We start from the raw sequence: 17,205 nt of genomic DNA, 5'->3' as shown, positions 1-17,205 counted from the left end.
ATTTATAACCTCTCCCCTTACGGCGTTTATTGTGCTCTCAACAATACCCGGTCATGTAATAAATAGCAACTATGATTTAAAAATAAAACATACAGAGCTAAGAAAAACTCAAGAAATGACTAGCCCTACAGGTGCGAATCCAACCATACATACGTCAAACAGATAATTTATCTTCCTACATGTCATTCACTAAAATAATATTTACCGACAAATGGCACACGCTTGATTTTGATTAATGTAATTCGTAACAACGTATAATTGTATGCACTACAGACACAAAGTGAATGTTTAGCTCGATAGTTATCTGTAATTTGACAGCTGTCAATCTTAATACAACAATATACCAATTGAGTTGGGCACTTGTTATCTGCGTATCGGCGAAGTGTATCGATAAACGATGTTTATTGCATGTACTGCTTATGGGCTTTATCTGAGCTTTGTAAATAAAGCACAAATCTTGTGTTTTTGTAGATATAAGATTATTTTTATATCAAAATCAGGAAACATTTTTTTTATTAAGAACCAATATTGCAGAAGTAAAATATAATTTTAAAGAAAATCATTTTTACATAATGATAAAAGATTCAATTAAACCCATTTACCTACAGATTGAAATATCTATTTAGGTATGCAAGTATAACAAACATTTAGATTCGCGTGACAGCATGTAGCCTACATTCTACGTACTTTCCCAACTATCTGAAATACCTTGGGGTTTTGATAGAACTTTTATAACAGCAATATAGTTGTTTTATAAGTACAGAACTAATTTATATACTTCATATCCCAGAATAAGAACTGTTTGTGTTTAAAAAAATATAGTAAATTGTCCACCTCCTAATTTTTTCCCAATTTACGCGTGAAGCAGGCAAAATATTTTCTCAAAAACTACATGAATAGCCATTTCACTTTCACATAATTCATGATATACTTGCATACTACCTCTAATTACTTATAAACTGTCACATAAAGCCTGGCAAAAATTCATTGTAACAAGACAAACAGAACGTTTCAAGATATTTCCTCATTTCGTATGTCTTAGTTATTACGATAACTGTACGCGCTACATTTTGTTATTTGCAATGTATGACAAATGCACAATTTGATTAGATAAGAAATGCCAGGAATGTACACAAAGTCCTGTCGCTGCGTATGTCGGCTGATATCACAGGTATGCCAAAATATTTGCCAACTAATTAGTTTCAGACAATGATAGCATACTAGCACATTTTCAAAGAGCAAGATGTATACGGAATAAGTATGTTCGTTCGATACATTACATCATAGCCTAAGAAATCTCGGATCAGTACGGTATTAATTACTTTATAATGCAACGTAATATGTGTAAGATAGGAATGGTACTGGTGCAATTCATCGGAGTTTACAATAAATATCTTGATCATTGATTACCATAAAAATAATGATAATATTATTTTAATAAATCAAGGTCATACTTAGTGTCAAATATAACAGAGAACAAAGTGCAGAAGATAAATGATTTTTTTAAAGGATGTATACTGTAGAATTTTTGTACTATTACATTGAATCGAATACGATTAACAAGTTATAGTTACCACTTCGATTAAATTTCTTCTTCTGTTTTTTTTTCATATGGTGAAGCAATTCTTTAATTTTACGATCTTACTTGTGGTCAAGTTTTTTTAGGTACAACGCATACTCGAATAACCTTAAGCCCACATCCGATAATTAATTACAACGTTAATTGGTTCAATTTGACGGATTATTAAGCCATAAGTTTGTACAATGACTACAACATGAAAATTCCGATGATGCTCCATACGTTGGCGCCAAGTGTTAGCGCATTGACCGAATATAATCGTCTGAATCATGCGCACACGCATGCGGTGTTACTTAACATTCCTATTGGATGTTATTCACATAATTACTCAAATAAATCATTTGATCTCACTCTATGATATATTTTTAAAGATTATAAAGGTTTAAAGCCGTCATACTATCACTATGTCTCTATTTATAAACGTGAGTTTATTATTATTGACATGCTCTATTTTGACGAGTGAGATATAAATCAAACGCAAAAATATCACGTGTTACCGGCTGAATCATTCCTGTTTAAATAAATAAATTGTTAGCGAAACATGTCAAGAAGGTATGCCGACCCATTTACACATTTTTCGGCGTAGGGATTTGCTTCCTTATTGGCCCCAAAAATATTTTTGCAAAGAAGTATTGTACCTACCGCTCAATGGGCGGATAAGATACCGTTATAAATACAAACCTATGGTTTTCAGGTGATGTCTGTCATTATAATATTGTCACAAATTTATTCCTTGTGTGACAAATATTTCAAAAATATTTATATAAATTAAAACAAAACTACATTTATCATAATATCAACCCGAAACTATATGACTAACTAATCTATAAAATTATTAACCAAAGCCTGTCATTCAAAAATAGTATTCAATACATCAATGGCTGTCAGCAATGACATACAAAGCTATTACAGCAAAACAATTACACGCATTGTTGATCGCTACCTACCTTCTAGATCCGTTCTACCCATATCCGACTATGGGAAGCTTTTCAATCACCGTAGGTACAGAGAAAAATGTGCTATTGTGTATCACAGACACTGAGATAAGCTCTAAACAAATTTGTGTTAGTCGCGTGTAAATTTGGTTAAATTCGTTAGACTATTTTTGACCAAGGTCTCCGAGTTCAGTGCTCGCCGTATAGGGCTTGTGAGAATACGAATGGATATCATTTACTAGCTGAGACAATATTTACGACTACGCTCACGCTAAAGATCTACGATTAACATATCACTGCGTACGTTAATTATTATGTATGTAAATAATTAATAAATTAAGGTAATGACCTGAATAAGCTAATATTAATAAAAACAAATTCCATAAAAATCGGTCATTTATGTAGATAAATTTTACAAATATTTACCTAATATATAATTTCTCTACACATTATCACACATAAATGTTGCAAATACTTATTTTTAAGTAACTTGGTCCTCAATTACCCGCGTCTCAAATGAATTCTACAAATACGCCATTCACAGAAGTGTGAAATTATCATAATATGCAAACAAAATAACACAAAATTGCACTTAATAGTGTATAGCAGGTAACCCTTAATGTGTTTATGAGTCTGTAATTTACATAATGTATTATCAATCATCATCATTGGTGACAACGCCGAAATGAATGTTACGTAATTTTATGAGAAATCGCGCGTAATGAGACTATCAATTTACATAAATGTACATTATGTATATTATTATGAACAAAAAATAATATTATTATAATTAATATGAACCTCCCACGAAATTCATAAAGTCATTATTTACGCGCTCAATTAGACTTGTCTGCTGGATTGCAATAAAAACTCTTGATGAAGATATAAAAAAAACAAACAATCGAGAATAAAACAATCGTAACACGCTTCAAAAGTCACTGATCTCATGAATCAGAGATTACCCAAAGACGTTAATGTAGTATGTACAGATGTGTGCGAAGGTACCTAGGCGTGATAAATTCCACTTCTAGATTAGTCTTTAGTTCGATGGTATCTGTGAAAACATACGTATTACGTTCCATCAGTATACACGAGATGATTTATGAGCGAATCAACCGACTGTTTACTGAACCTTTTATGGGAAATCTTTGCTTTGTTGTCACCGCGACAAAATGTCGGTATCAATAAACTTTGATGAAACAAAAAGTACAAGATGCCATATGGGTAGCCTACCGGTTACATTACATTATTTTCTGACTTCTTTATTATACACTTGTGGAATTACTTTTTAAATGGTACATATTAAATAATAATTGATGCATGTAAAAAATTGACTGGACTTCAGTAACTTTTTAATTATATTATTTACTAGCTGACCCACGCAACTTCGCTTGCGTCACCTAAGAGAATTGGTAAAAATGTTCCCCGTTTTTATAACATTTTTCGTTGCTACTCCGCTCCTAATGACCGTAGCGTATGTTATATAGTCTATAACCTTCCTCGATAAATGGGCTATCTAACACTGAAAGAATTTTCGTCCAACCTTGAATTTTGACAATTCAGCATTCATTGACATAATAAAATAAACATTAAACAAATTATTAGTCCAAATACAACATCAATTAGGCATAGGATATCAAATTGTAATGTCAAATGTGAGGCATTTTAACAGTTTCTCACTGGTATGTGATAAGTGTTATTAAATTCGCACACGTGCTTGCGGGGTGTCCTTTGAAATATGATGTATAATGTGTTCAGTAAGCAGATTTATAGGATACAGCTGTGGCATTGATGAATTGTATTTCTATTTAAGTTGTAGTAGACGAAATATAAAACCAAACTATTCCGGGCTATCGTTCAAATAAAAATGGATAGGTAAATTTGATACTGGTGCATTTTTTGCATGTTTGTCTCGGAAAAAAAATTAGGGACCAATACCAATGCGGTAAATTTGCGTATTGTTAAAAACCTTTATTTTCAAAACAGTAAATTCTTAGAATAAACCCGCGTGTCGTGGGGCCGGCAGTGGTCATTTATTTACCAGCAACGTGTTATCGTGATGTTATCTGTAGACAATAGGACGGTTTTCATAACTCGTTGTCAAACGAGCCTTGCTAATGATTCTAGTAGAGCACTGCCCTCGGGATTTTATATACTTCAGTGGCACACTTTAAATTACTATGATTAGCTCAGGCAGTTCTAGGAATAAACTATGTAATCAAAGGCAAGACAGAAACGATAATAAAATAAATTCATTGATAGCTGTCTACTTCATTCATAAAATCAAGTCCATTCATACAATGTTACCCAAGAATACAGCTGAGCTGTACCGGCAAGAGTGAGACATATATTATCAATATCGGAACATTTCGCAATCCCACTTAACCACTTAGGTAAGCATCAGATGTAATCGCGAAGGGCATCGTTGTTTATTCTGACTCCGGCCGTTATCATCACGCTTCCATTTGCCGGTAGCGAGTAGAGTGGCTAATTACACCTGTCTGTCAAATGCAAGTTATCGGGAGAGCTTTATCGTGCATTTACCCGCCACCGAGTTAAGACGTACCAGTACATATTTATTCAAATATCTGATATTGTCGCAACTACCCAAGATTTATGTCTAGTTTAATAGATACCGGGTACTTAGTTAGGAATTTGTACCGCTAAGACTTTCCCTGTCTTGTTCGTGTTACGGATAAAATTGGTCATCATTGTGTCTTAATTAACTTAGATCAAGTTCCGAACTTTGGCACAATAGGGAAACTTGCTGAGATAGAGTTCGCTTTAATTAGAAATTTGACGAAGTCTTAATTAAAGAAACAAGTTTAGTTTTACGGTGATCTACATTTCATATGGTGGAAAACTCAACGTAAATAATTAGAACAGCTCGAAATTAATTTCTTCCTGTGTATGTTAAAAGAATGAACATGTAGAATCTAGGTTACATAGGGGAATAGTATTTCTGCAGTCTGCGTATAGTAAAATCTAGACTACGATATTGTACACAGGTGCAAAAACATGTGGTAAGCAATAAAGACATAAAGAAAATTCCCTGGAAAACTTTATTTCAAGATGTTAACATATTTTATAAAGAAAACTGGGGCAGCCTTGAACAAACAATCAGCAATACATTTCTCGTAACTTAAACACGTAGATCCGTAGACGTATACATATGTTTGTAGCTGACCGATGAGCAATTTGTTCACTAAGTGGATCAATCGCACAATATCGTAATGTTTCCTGCGCGTGATGGAATAGCGGCCAAGTTTAAGAGGATATTGTTATGACAAACTCTCATAACATTGTATCACTATTTGTACTTACAGCTAATAGGTAATACATAAATATATAGCATTGTATCAGATCTCATTTTTGAATTAGTGGGAATAGGATTCACAGAAGTGTGATTTATGTGTTTGGAAGTTTGGGGGATCTTTGCCTGTCAATAGTACAGCATGGGTTATCAAAATATCGGTTTACCAACATTCAACGTTAAATTGTACCTGCTACGTAAAAGACCCGAAAACTCTTTAGGGGCTTTTAAATCTCTATGCTGTTTGAAGAACAACTTTTTTATAAAATTACCCTTTTTTTGTATAATCGCTTATTTTCAACCTGGAAAGTATAATTAACAGGGTACGATTAAGTACAAAATAAAACTAAATACCAATTCAAACACATTTTTAGTCACGTACCCCTATGTACCCATGGAAAATCAGGCTAATAATAAGTATGTTGTACACTATCATCTTCGATGAGACACGTGGTTTGCGGTGCCGAGAGCGTAGAGCTACAAATTTTGTCCATTTTTGCGTCACGCTCGTAAATCGTAAGGTAGTAGATGGGGCGCAGCGCGGCGGCGACACAGTCCACGACGAGAGCGCGCGGCCGCGCCACCGACCGTGCACCCGCTTGATTCCCGCGCGATCCGGAAAATTGGCGCGAAAATGCGGAACTGATAAAACGCTTGAATAGCGTATCAATTTTTGTTCACGTACAGCGACGGCATAAACCGTAACAGCCAACGGACTTATGTGAAGTGTACGACTTTTGGATGTTGTTTTTATATATAATTTGTGTTTTCCACGCGGCTTTTACATCTGAATGATTCATCTCTTTTAAATTGAACTCTATGAGATTTATTACTGTAAAATACTAATTATTATCCTTCTAACGGTTTAATAAATACTTTCTTAAAGTTATTTATCAAACTTACGCAGATTTTGCGCGTGTTACACGTTATATTCAGTGTTATTTTTTATAGAAATGATGTTGCGATAAAAAATAATCTATTATTGTGTCGTCGTAACTTATCTCTCAAAGTGTGTAAATAAAGACAAACAGTACTATATTAAATAGTTGAGCTCAAAGCCTCGGAACAAGATAAATTAAAATATTTTAAAACTATTAGTTAATAATTTTGACAAATATGCTATTATTTAAATTTATTTCAGAAAATTACTTTCATTTATGCAATTTTCCAATTTCAACACCTGTGTACAATACCTACCTACTTAATAAATTGTAGAAAAATAAAAGTTTCTAAAAGTAGAGCATAAAGTTGAATGTATATCAATAATCAAGATAACAGAACATTAAAATATGCACTTATCACATTACAAATAAAGTGTTCAAGAGAAACTGGCTTTTAACTTTATGAAAATAAGTTTTTATTTAAGACTATTTACATACATAAGTGCTATTTTATTCTAATAGATTATTCAATAAAAAAATAATATTAAATCAATACACGAAACGTAACCCAGCATTCAAAAATAAGAGTAAGTTTTCTTTATTCAATCGGGAATAATTTAAAACCCTAAATTGTACGGCACGATTTTCGCGTAACTATTGACAAGTGACCACTACGTGGTTAGTTTTTACAAAATTTGAGTGCGTAGCCAAAACTTCCAAGGTTGCCAGACTTCAATGTCACCGTAGGTAAGGCGGTTATCACTTCATCTATCTAATTTCTCTTATCAGCACAGAAATGCTAAACTGGGTCAGTCGCGTTAGATGCGCATACAGTTGCATTTGCAACAGACCTATATTTTTAATATTTACTTTCAGGCTTTGTTCCTCCATGTCATAGAGATTAGATAATATAATTATTTATTATAAATGATAAGTTTATGCTTATTAAATTATCTCTCGCTTACTGCGATTTCTAGAAGCATGCGATTTTTAACTCATTTTCCTTATTAATTAACAAACAAATAGTGTGACTAACAACTAGGTTTATTTGCAAACATTTTATATTGGCTGAAAATATTTTAATTTACCTATATAACAACATTTACCAACGTTAAATACATTTAAAAACTTTAATTACATTCTTATTCTAGGTATTTCCTTAATTTTAGAGTCAAGTAGTCAACAACATTCTTAGTCACTTACAGATTTTCTAAAATAGACATTGAATGATAATTGCGAATAAAAATAGTAGGTAATTTGGCACATAAAGCTAATTAAAATACTAAATATCGTAGTATCGTATATATTTCAATCGTATCGTGATTGCTACCTACTGAAATTTCCGGGCTACCTTTTTCGACAGGTTAACGGTTCTATTTTCGTTTTGCTTTAATTTGTTCACAATTATTTTTGAGTAACGACCGATTAAGGGCGCAGTTGCACATGACGGATTCTTAATAACAGCCTGGGCCCAAACGTTACGTTAATTTGAATATCCGACCGCGTAGAACATAACAGATTGCTATCCGCAACCGTGTCGCAACTTACAGTCGTTTATTATTTAATCTATGACAGACGAGATAAAACGCCTCAAAAATGGGCCAATTACAAAATATAATAAATATTGTAAAAGTTTACCTACTTCGTCCTCGAGGCGCCCTAACCATAACAGTTTGCTTGCCCTAAATTGGTTAAAAAGGGACCGTATTATCTCGCTATGTCAATTTTGCGCGAGATATGAATAACACAATTTCCTTACCTGCTCACGGTACCTATGTAAACTTGCTTATGACTAACAATCAGTTATGATGCATTAATTTAATATATTACTGTTATTTATTAAATCTGATAATGACGAATTTTATTTGATGATAAGCTACAAGTCTAGTGTTTAAGATATAAAATGCGTATTTCTTTATTACGCTTTAGGACGACGCATATTATATCAAGTGATAAATTATAAATACATAGATCACCAGTCTTTCAACAAGACCAAGCAGAAGGCTAAAATTAAAGTACCTAGAGAAGTTCGGCTAAAATATATCGCAGGTGATACTTATTTGTGGTTTTTTTGGAACATTATTTAAAATTCGTTTAGTAAATTCCTTTGTATGCCACAACACGAACCAATGCCAACATTTAAAATAGTCCCATTTAATTAAAATGTCTGTTCAGAAAATTATTTAACTATTTACTTTGAGAATAATATGTGTCCTTTAAATATTCGTGCTAAAAACTTACCTACAAGAAATATTATCAAAGGTTCAGGAAAAAATATTTGTAATAATGAATTCACAAATAACTAGCCATTAAGGTAACATTTTTACATAATTTTATAATTTGACAATAATTTATGGCCTTGTCATACATAACTAGTTCACAATCAACAAAACCGGTGTAAATATTTGTAAAAAAGACATCTAGGAAAAAATATAATAGTTTCGTGATAACAAACCGTTGCTAACAAATCTCCCTATTTTTGATCCGTGTGTCGTAACATTAAATTACCACGATACGCAACTCTAATTAATCGAAAAGTTTAATCGCATCCGTCCATCGTCCACTAACATACCAAAAATCTAAAATAATGTGAAATCTTCCTTTATTGACGAGTTAAAAACAGGGTAGTGCAGCAGTAAATTTTATAAGAAATAAATCTAAAGATAATTGCGTGTAGTGTGGACCACACCTATCAAAGGGCCTATTATCATCAACCGTGTATCAACCCATCGACACGGCAATTAACACGCCTTGCTCTTAAGGCGAAACTACATTATACATACAATAATATTCAAGTTTGTTCTGACCGACAGTATTGTATTAGAGACAATATTATAACAGTAGTGCGTAAATATAACTCAATAATGACAAAAAAAATATAATTCTAAATTCGGTGTCGATTCCTCCGGTTCAATTTGTTATCGCTTTTTCCGGTAAATTTCTACTTTAACATCCACATACTATCCGTGATATCGTCTTGCTACGTTTTTTTACCCTATTATTTTGTAAAAAATTGTGTTATTGTTGCCCTTGAATAACATGAAGATAAATAGTTTTTTTAAAAGGTATTTTTTTTTTAATTTTATCCAGAACTTCATATAAAATCAACTGGTGTTTTAAAAAAATACCAAATTTTATATTACAAAAACATATATTTTACTAACATAATGTGGATTTATACTTCATCGTAATCTTTTACCAAATTACTACACAATATATTAAGCGTACCCTTAATGCGAGATTAAAAACAATGATGGTGTTTAACTCCTTTCTGTCGACACTCACTACAGCGATAATCACCACTTTACTCGAAACTCAACTCTTAACACTTTAGAAGCGATGTGAACGTAACAGCAAAAAAATATTCAAAACAAATTAATAAATGATTCTCGTTGTGAAATGTTAACGAGCGCCTATAATTTACGAAAAAGACGTGACAATAAAGACATAAATCTATTATAAAATGCAAACTCATTAATATTACAAAGATTTAGCATGAATTGAGGTGTTTCTACTAACCACATCAAAATAATTTTATGATGATGGCCCCATTAACAGCTGAAAAAGTTACAAACATTTTAACGCGCCACTGCCGATCTGATTTATAGATTTTCGAAAGAATTCACTCAGATACAAAGAGATTAGTAGCAGCGTAGTAAAATATTACAAGAACAAAGTAATCAGCGTATTGGACACTAGCCAAAAAGTAGTGCCCCGGGGCTCTCATTGAGAACCGTCATTCACGGTACATATAAACTAATCAAAATCAAGGAAACATGAAATTATGTATGTAAAACATAAAGTAAGTTCATATCAGACATACGATATCGATACTACAAAAACGTCTACAAGTAATATTACAGCACATCTTAATTTAGATAATGATTACACTAACAATACAATATTAGTTAAATGAAGCCGAACTAAATGTACTGAAGTCTAGAGCCAGGGATCTAAGTTAATAACCCCTGCATAGTTAAAATCTAATTTAAACTAATGTCTACCTTTGCTCCACAGTAGCCAACTACGTAATTTAACTGCCGTTACAGAAGCAGGTCTTCATTCAAGTTAAATCGAACAAACTGTTATTTTTGCCGTCGACATCGGTATGTTGTGTAAATTAAACCAAAAATAAAAGTTCGTGACGTAAAATACGAGATAGGTTCATACAGACGGCATCAATACGATGATCTATTTTAAGAAGATATAAAAGATGTTTGCTTATTACATCCCGCCCTTGAAAAGGTTTAGCAAACTCCGACATAAACGTTTTAAATCGTAAATTATTTACGATGTTATTTATAACATTTTCAAAAATACTGCCATTTGATTTGTAGCTCATAAAAACCGTCACAAATTGATTCATACTATGCCGTATATTTTTGACTTGTAAATGTGATTAAATTAATATAAAGTTCATAATGTACGGGAACTCTTAGTTCCCAGACAAATCGGTAACCCATATATGTTGTCCAAGAGTTATTAGAACAAACATTATAGGTCTTACTATGAATCGTTCAGTTATAGTTCCTATTTTGCGATGAAGGCCCTTTTCGTATCGGTGAATGAAACTTAATAATAATACATTGACATAGACACGTAAAAAATGTGCGTAGCAATATTCTTGTCGGTATCTCAGTGTGCTTGTTATCTCGCCTTCACTTGTTTGATCTAGCTCAATGTTTTATTAACACGTGGCGTATCTCTGTAAGAAATTACGAAAGAATGTATTTTTTACAACTCAGGGGTAATCTTCATTGCCATTTTCGCATCCTTGCTGATTTGTACCACGGTCATATCCCACTTAATATACTTGTTTGAATAACTGTAATGATTTATGTTTCGTATGCAAACTATTGCACTTAGGAATATGGTTCTGTATTGTTAATTCACTGCATGGGTTTTCTGCCAATGCCATTTCGATTCATTGTCATTAAGGTTCATAATCACCAACTATTTAACTAATCAATGAAAAACCTATTTTCAATTCTAAACAATCTAGGTAAATGAAGATGTTCTACTAATTAAAATAAAATCACAACGCTCAACGTATTCTTTGAAAATGATTACAGAACTAATTGATCACAAAACACAGTAACGCTAAATTACGTACACTCACGTCCATATCTAATTTTTGTTTGCGCTTAGCATACCCAATCTGTATAGAAAATTTGGCAGGTGTAACAAATACCAATGCTTATTGTTGTCACTGAACAAATATACTAAAACGAATGTAGGTTATCGCCAGCTATTAACTAATCATAAACTAGTGTTATCAATATGAATGTTATTAAGATATATTTTATATCAATTAAATCGTATCTAATGTTTAGTAGAGATGTAATCATTCAGATGTTTAAGTATATTCTGCAGTTTACAAACATCTTTTATCAATTGCGATAATTGATTAAAGATAGTGTATTTGAAAAACAAACGACTCTTTACTGACCAAATAAACACTTTGTCCAGTTTAAGAAGTGAAAACAGTGAGTGCTATAAAATTGTTGACGAACTGTTCAAAATGATGAACTTAGCAGTGGTTGTATTGGCGATCGTCTTGGTAAGTATTCATTTATTTATCGAAATACTAAAACAAAACGACATTGTTGTTGTAAGTCATTTTATGTCGAAACAAAAATCTGTTTAATTTTTTTTGTATAGATATTGCGTGTCAGTTCACTAATCAAGTAACTTTTATAATTGTAATCGTCACACGTTTAAACTAAAATATACTTCATGTAAAACAAAAATTGTAACCAGTAGGGTACTTATTTTGTTGATGTGACTAGTCCTTAAAAACCAGGGCGTGATTTATACATTTTCTTCGTAGTTGCTCCCTCATCCCACTGAAACAATCTTAGCCCTACGTCTTGTTGTATTTGATTGTCATTAATTTTCTGTAAAATAATACTTTTTGAAGATTTAAGGTGATGTTGAGTGTAAAGGTTTTACGCGATAAAGAATATAATTTACTCCTCGTAAAGTCTGACATTGAAACCATTTGTTCAGTTTTACTGCCAGGAAATAAACATTTTTGTGGAAAATTGTTGGTGCTCAGTTATAAAAAATATTGGTTAATGATTGTTGTGTGAATACCTTAAGCCTTGTGTCTAGTACACACGCTTACGATATGGGCGGAGAATGTTGGCGCCATTCACACCTCAACGTTATTTGGATTTAAAAGCGGATATCACGTAAACGCCGTGTAAACGTCCAAACTGAATAGTCACGATTCTTTGATTTGCTCATTTTTATTACCATCGGCAAATATATAACATTATGTACTCAGTACTTATTTATAGTATCCCAAACGCTAAGATTTTAATTTGATTGGTGACCATTGTTACCGAACTAATCATATGTCATGTTGAATAAGAACTTATTATCTTGCTTGATAAACACTATGCAGAGCGACCTAGTTGCCCGCACGCACAGCAGATGGGTGTTTGCATAGTCGCTTCGACGCACTCCCTAGCCACCTTTGTCTTGCTTGCCTACTACGGCTGAATAGCTAATTTAGAATCCCACTTATCTGATTCAGTTGTTCATCCGACCTGAATATTCCGGTTTCATAAATTTCGTGCTCACGTCATATCGATGGCACGCCATTGTCTTTGTTTCACTGTCAATAATAATGACTAGGCCCGTATGTTTAAGATGGATAAAAGTTTCAGATACAATTTTAGAACAGAGGCGATCATGAAAAAACTTTAAAAAATTTAATCCCCTGGACAAATTCGGTCCGTATTTACAAGGATGGCTATGTACCATTAAGTCCTGCTTCATTCATTAAATTTGTACATCTAATGAACATTGTAGCGGTGCCGGTGTACCGAAATGCTCTGCGAAATTATTCCCTGAAACACCAAAGAGACAAGCGAGTTAATAAATTTATAATTCCCAATGAGCGCACCTCATCGCATATGATAATGAAAAGTCAACGACTGGTCCAGTTAGAATAATAAATGTAGCCTCGACAAAACAAACTCTGTGCTATAGAGCGGATGCTAACTATGAAAATTATTATGGAAGACATTTTATTTACCTTGAAGATATTTCTTTTTTTGATTCAGGTCTAACAACACGTTGTCCTATTTTTCTGTTTGCGATAAATTGCATGCCCTAAACGTTTTGGCCTTGTCCATGCTTGTGTGTCTCGAACCATAAACGACAAACAATTGAAAGTAATAAAGTAACATATGCGTTGACTAGACAACTGATTGCACAGTGAAAATACTTACTTTGTAGCAGTGTTAAGGAGAGACTCACTGAGCGGTCACCATTATAATAACCATATAAATCGCAGAAGATATCAAAATATTTTAATGAAGACTATTGCAGTCAAACTTAACTGCAAAATACATGTAAAGCTACACGATAGCTATCCTTACGAATAAGGTCAATACTACGAAACCCTGAAAACTGTGTACGTCAAATGACTTCATTGTATGTATAGTGTCAATGACATATTTTTCCACAAGTGTCTGCCAAGTAAATGAATCATTAGTAATTTATTCTTCTTTATGAATGCCACTATATTTCAATAACAGTTAATTATAGAATTTGTGTTAAAGCAATTTTCAGAACAAAGCAATCAAAACATATCGGCTATTTGTTTATGCGTAACTTAATCAGTGTAGTACGTGTTATGCATAAATTAAACTTATTAAGGTAGAGCAATGTCAATGAGTTTAATGAATCTGCCTTCAATTGGTAGCGTATTTTTATGAACGAGGCAATACATGACTCAAGTGGAAGACCTCTATTAGAACGTTGGGCTGACAACGGTCATATTTTATACATTTAACTGCGGTGCTGAATTCGGCCGACCTAAACAATAATGAGTGGGTTTTTATGGTGGTGTGTAACGCTTCTGGTTGTTACTTTAACATTTTAAATTACATAAAGATCGACCCCGCCCTTTATTTAAAATGTTGACCTCTACGAGTAACTGACAATTACTGGTTAAATAAATTTAAACTACGTATTTCACCGTAAGAGTTTCAATCGTAAAGCGAGCTGGTTCTGTCAATATACTTATTTTACCATGTTATGTATTTCCACGACCAATTGATGGCTGATAATTCAAATAAATGTCTCAAATATATAAAAAACATTTTATTAATCTAGACATTATTACCGAACCACATAGTCAGTATACATTAGTTGGGAATTCTGCCGGCTTCAGCTCCTTAGATCAAGTAAATTATTGCTCGCAATAAAACTGATTCAGCAGCGCTTACTCCCAGTTCCATGTATCAATGTCGACACTCTTCCGTCCGGTAAGCTTACAAGTTTCGCCACACAAAGGGGAATTCAATTTACTGCCCTTTAAAAATGAGTCATGTCACACTTAATTAAAAGAAATAGCCTTTTCGCATTGAGGTCGCAATGAGTACACTCCGCCCAACGTGAGATTTAAATGTCCTTATCTTATAGTGTAGGCTCATAAAAGTGCACATTAGAGGCGGCTAATGTTCTAAATGCATTAGTGTCACATTAATAATTACGAAATGTTTGTAAGTGCGAGCGTACTTTAGTACACAACTCTCGTTCCTTGTGACCCTGCGGCCTTGTGATCCAGTTTCATATGAAGGGTTAAACAATCAAACCTAATTAAAAAGCATTTTTTCTACACTTTGTATGCAATATGTACTATTTATTTTTAGTTATAATACAAATACAACGCTAAACGTTTTTAACTTTCGAAAATACAAAGTTGAACTCAACTTTAGTAAAGCGTATCTACATTGAAACCATTTTCTCAATGATGTATCTGTATTCAACGAGTGATAGTCGTTAAATGCTAATTAGCCATCTTCATTATAACATTTACATCTAGTTCGATATGCTGGTATCGTACAATTTGTCAATTAACTGAGCTGGATGAAGGATGGGGCTCTTAGCGGATTATTTATAGCGGTCTCCGTTCACTCTGTTTATGTATAACGTACGTTGGTTTACACTTTATCTTTCAATATTTACCTAGCCATTTTAAAATTATTTTGGCCTATGCTATTATGAGAAACATTTTAAAAGAAATATTAGTATAATAACGCAAAGTGCAGCGAGCACTATTCAGGAGAACGTCTGCGTTAGTTCTGCTCTCCAACAAAGAACATAAATTTAACATCGTTGAAAGAAAACTGAACGATTTCATTACTCACTCTGTTTATAGTTGAAATGGCAAATTAATTCATGTTATTTGTGAAATATCGGCAATTCTATTTCATCGAGAGACCTATTAAACCCCGATTAATTATACCATAAAATTAACATTAAACAAGATTGGAAACAACAATAACATTATATCGTAAGCTCGGGTAAATAATAATAGATAAGATCGTCAACATTTCAATGAACTTAATCCTTGACTTGGCAATTTATTGAATTAATCAGTGGATTGGATGGCGGGAGCTCCAGAAATAGTATAATCTCAGTTTATGCGTGTAAGTAGATAGTTATATCAAAACAAAGATTAGCATCGCTCGAGCTAACATTGTAGACTTGCCCTGCTTGATAAACAAGTTGTTAATATATGGTATATAGGTTAATATTGTTATTATTGAAACAGGATTCATTTACTTTACAAACTCAAAGTATGTGTGTGTTTATGTACGAATTGGCTCTGGTTTAGCTGATTATTTTTTGTTGATCGTCTGATAGATTACATTGTAGGAGTAATATTGTGTATAAATTGTAATGTGTCAACGATCTGCGTTTCACAACAAGAAATATAACTTTCTAGAGGTATAATACTCTTCAAGATAAGTACATATGAAAGTGTATTTCAGTAAAAAAACATAATAAAGACCGTGAAATATTTTCCGTTGTCAATGTGCATGTTATATGAAGTTCCGTAATCCTGGTTGGCAGACCAAGATTGGACACCCGTGTAACGCGCTGACAACTTAATATTCAGCGCGTAAATCATCTTAGCGCTCTATATGAAATAGCGTGACTAATCCATCATCTGTACAACCATGGAGGCAGTCTACATTTATTCGACAAGATAGGAGCGGGAATTGTTAATGTCTGTATCATATGCACATTAATGTAATGAACTGTGAACACTCACTACTGTCTATGATATTTAAAATAAAATCAGATTCTGTAAACATTTAAATTCAAACTTTTTGTCATAGGCGGTAGGTCGTGAGGGAGTGTTAGCGTCATCATCATCCCGCGAGCTACGTTGCGGGCGGCGGCTGGTGTCAGGGCTGTTCTCTCGGCCGCGACTGCCGCTCGGCTACTCGTACGTCACCACCGTGCCACGCGGCGCCTGCAGGCTCAACGTCTCTGAAATCACGCCCAGTGATAACTATTTAGGTCAGTATGGAAGACCTCATTTGAAAGCTTTCAAACTCTCCGCAGAAATGTCCTCGAAAAAGTAGGTCACTCTATTCCAACATCTCATTGGTCTCGTTAAGTAACCTCACTCATAATTGTGTCAGTATCGATTTTTGATTGAAAATATCACGTGTATCATTAATAGAG

At 33.3% G+C, this 17,205-nt stretch overlaps 1 protein-coding gene across 1 annotated transcript in view; it reads left to right on the top strand.

Annotated features, from left to right (window-relative positions):
• Window positions 1-17,205, top strand: part of LOC142979746 (ADAMTS-like protein 4) — a 99,553-nt gene that overhangs the window by 76,346 nt on the left and 6,002 nt on the right. Inside the window, exon 8 of the mRNA XM_076124882.1 lies at window positions 16,854-17,037. Within this exon, the coding sequence (XP_075980997.1) occupies window positions 16,854-17,037 (184 nt within the window). The remainder of the gene's footprint in view (window positions 1-16,853; window positions 17,038-17,205) is intronic.

This window comes from Anticarsia gemmatalis, chromosome 17 (assembly GCF_050436995.1).
Source record: "Anticarsia gemmatalis isolate Benzon Research Colony breed Stoneville strain chromosome 17, ilAntGemm2 primary, whole genome shotgun sequence".
Taxonomy (NCBI): domain Eukaryota; kingdom Metazoa; phylum Arthropoda; class Insecta; order Lepidoptera; family Erebidae; genus Anticarsia; species Anticarsia gemmatalis.
This window is presented reverse-complemented; position numbering and strand designations above follow the sequence as displayed.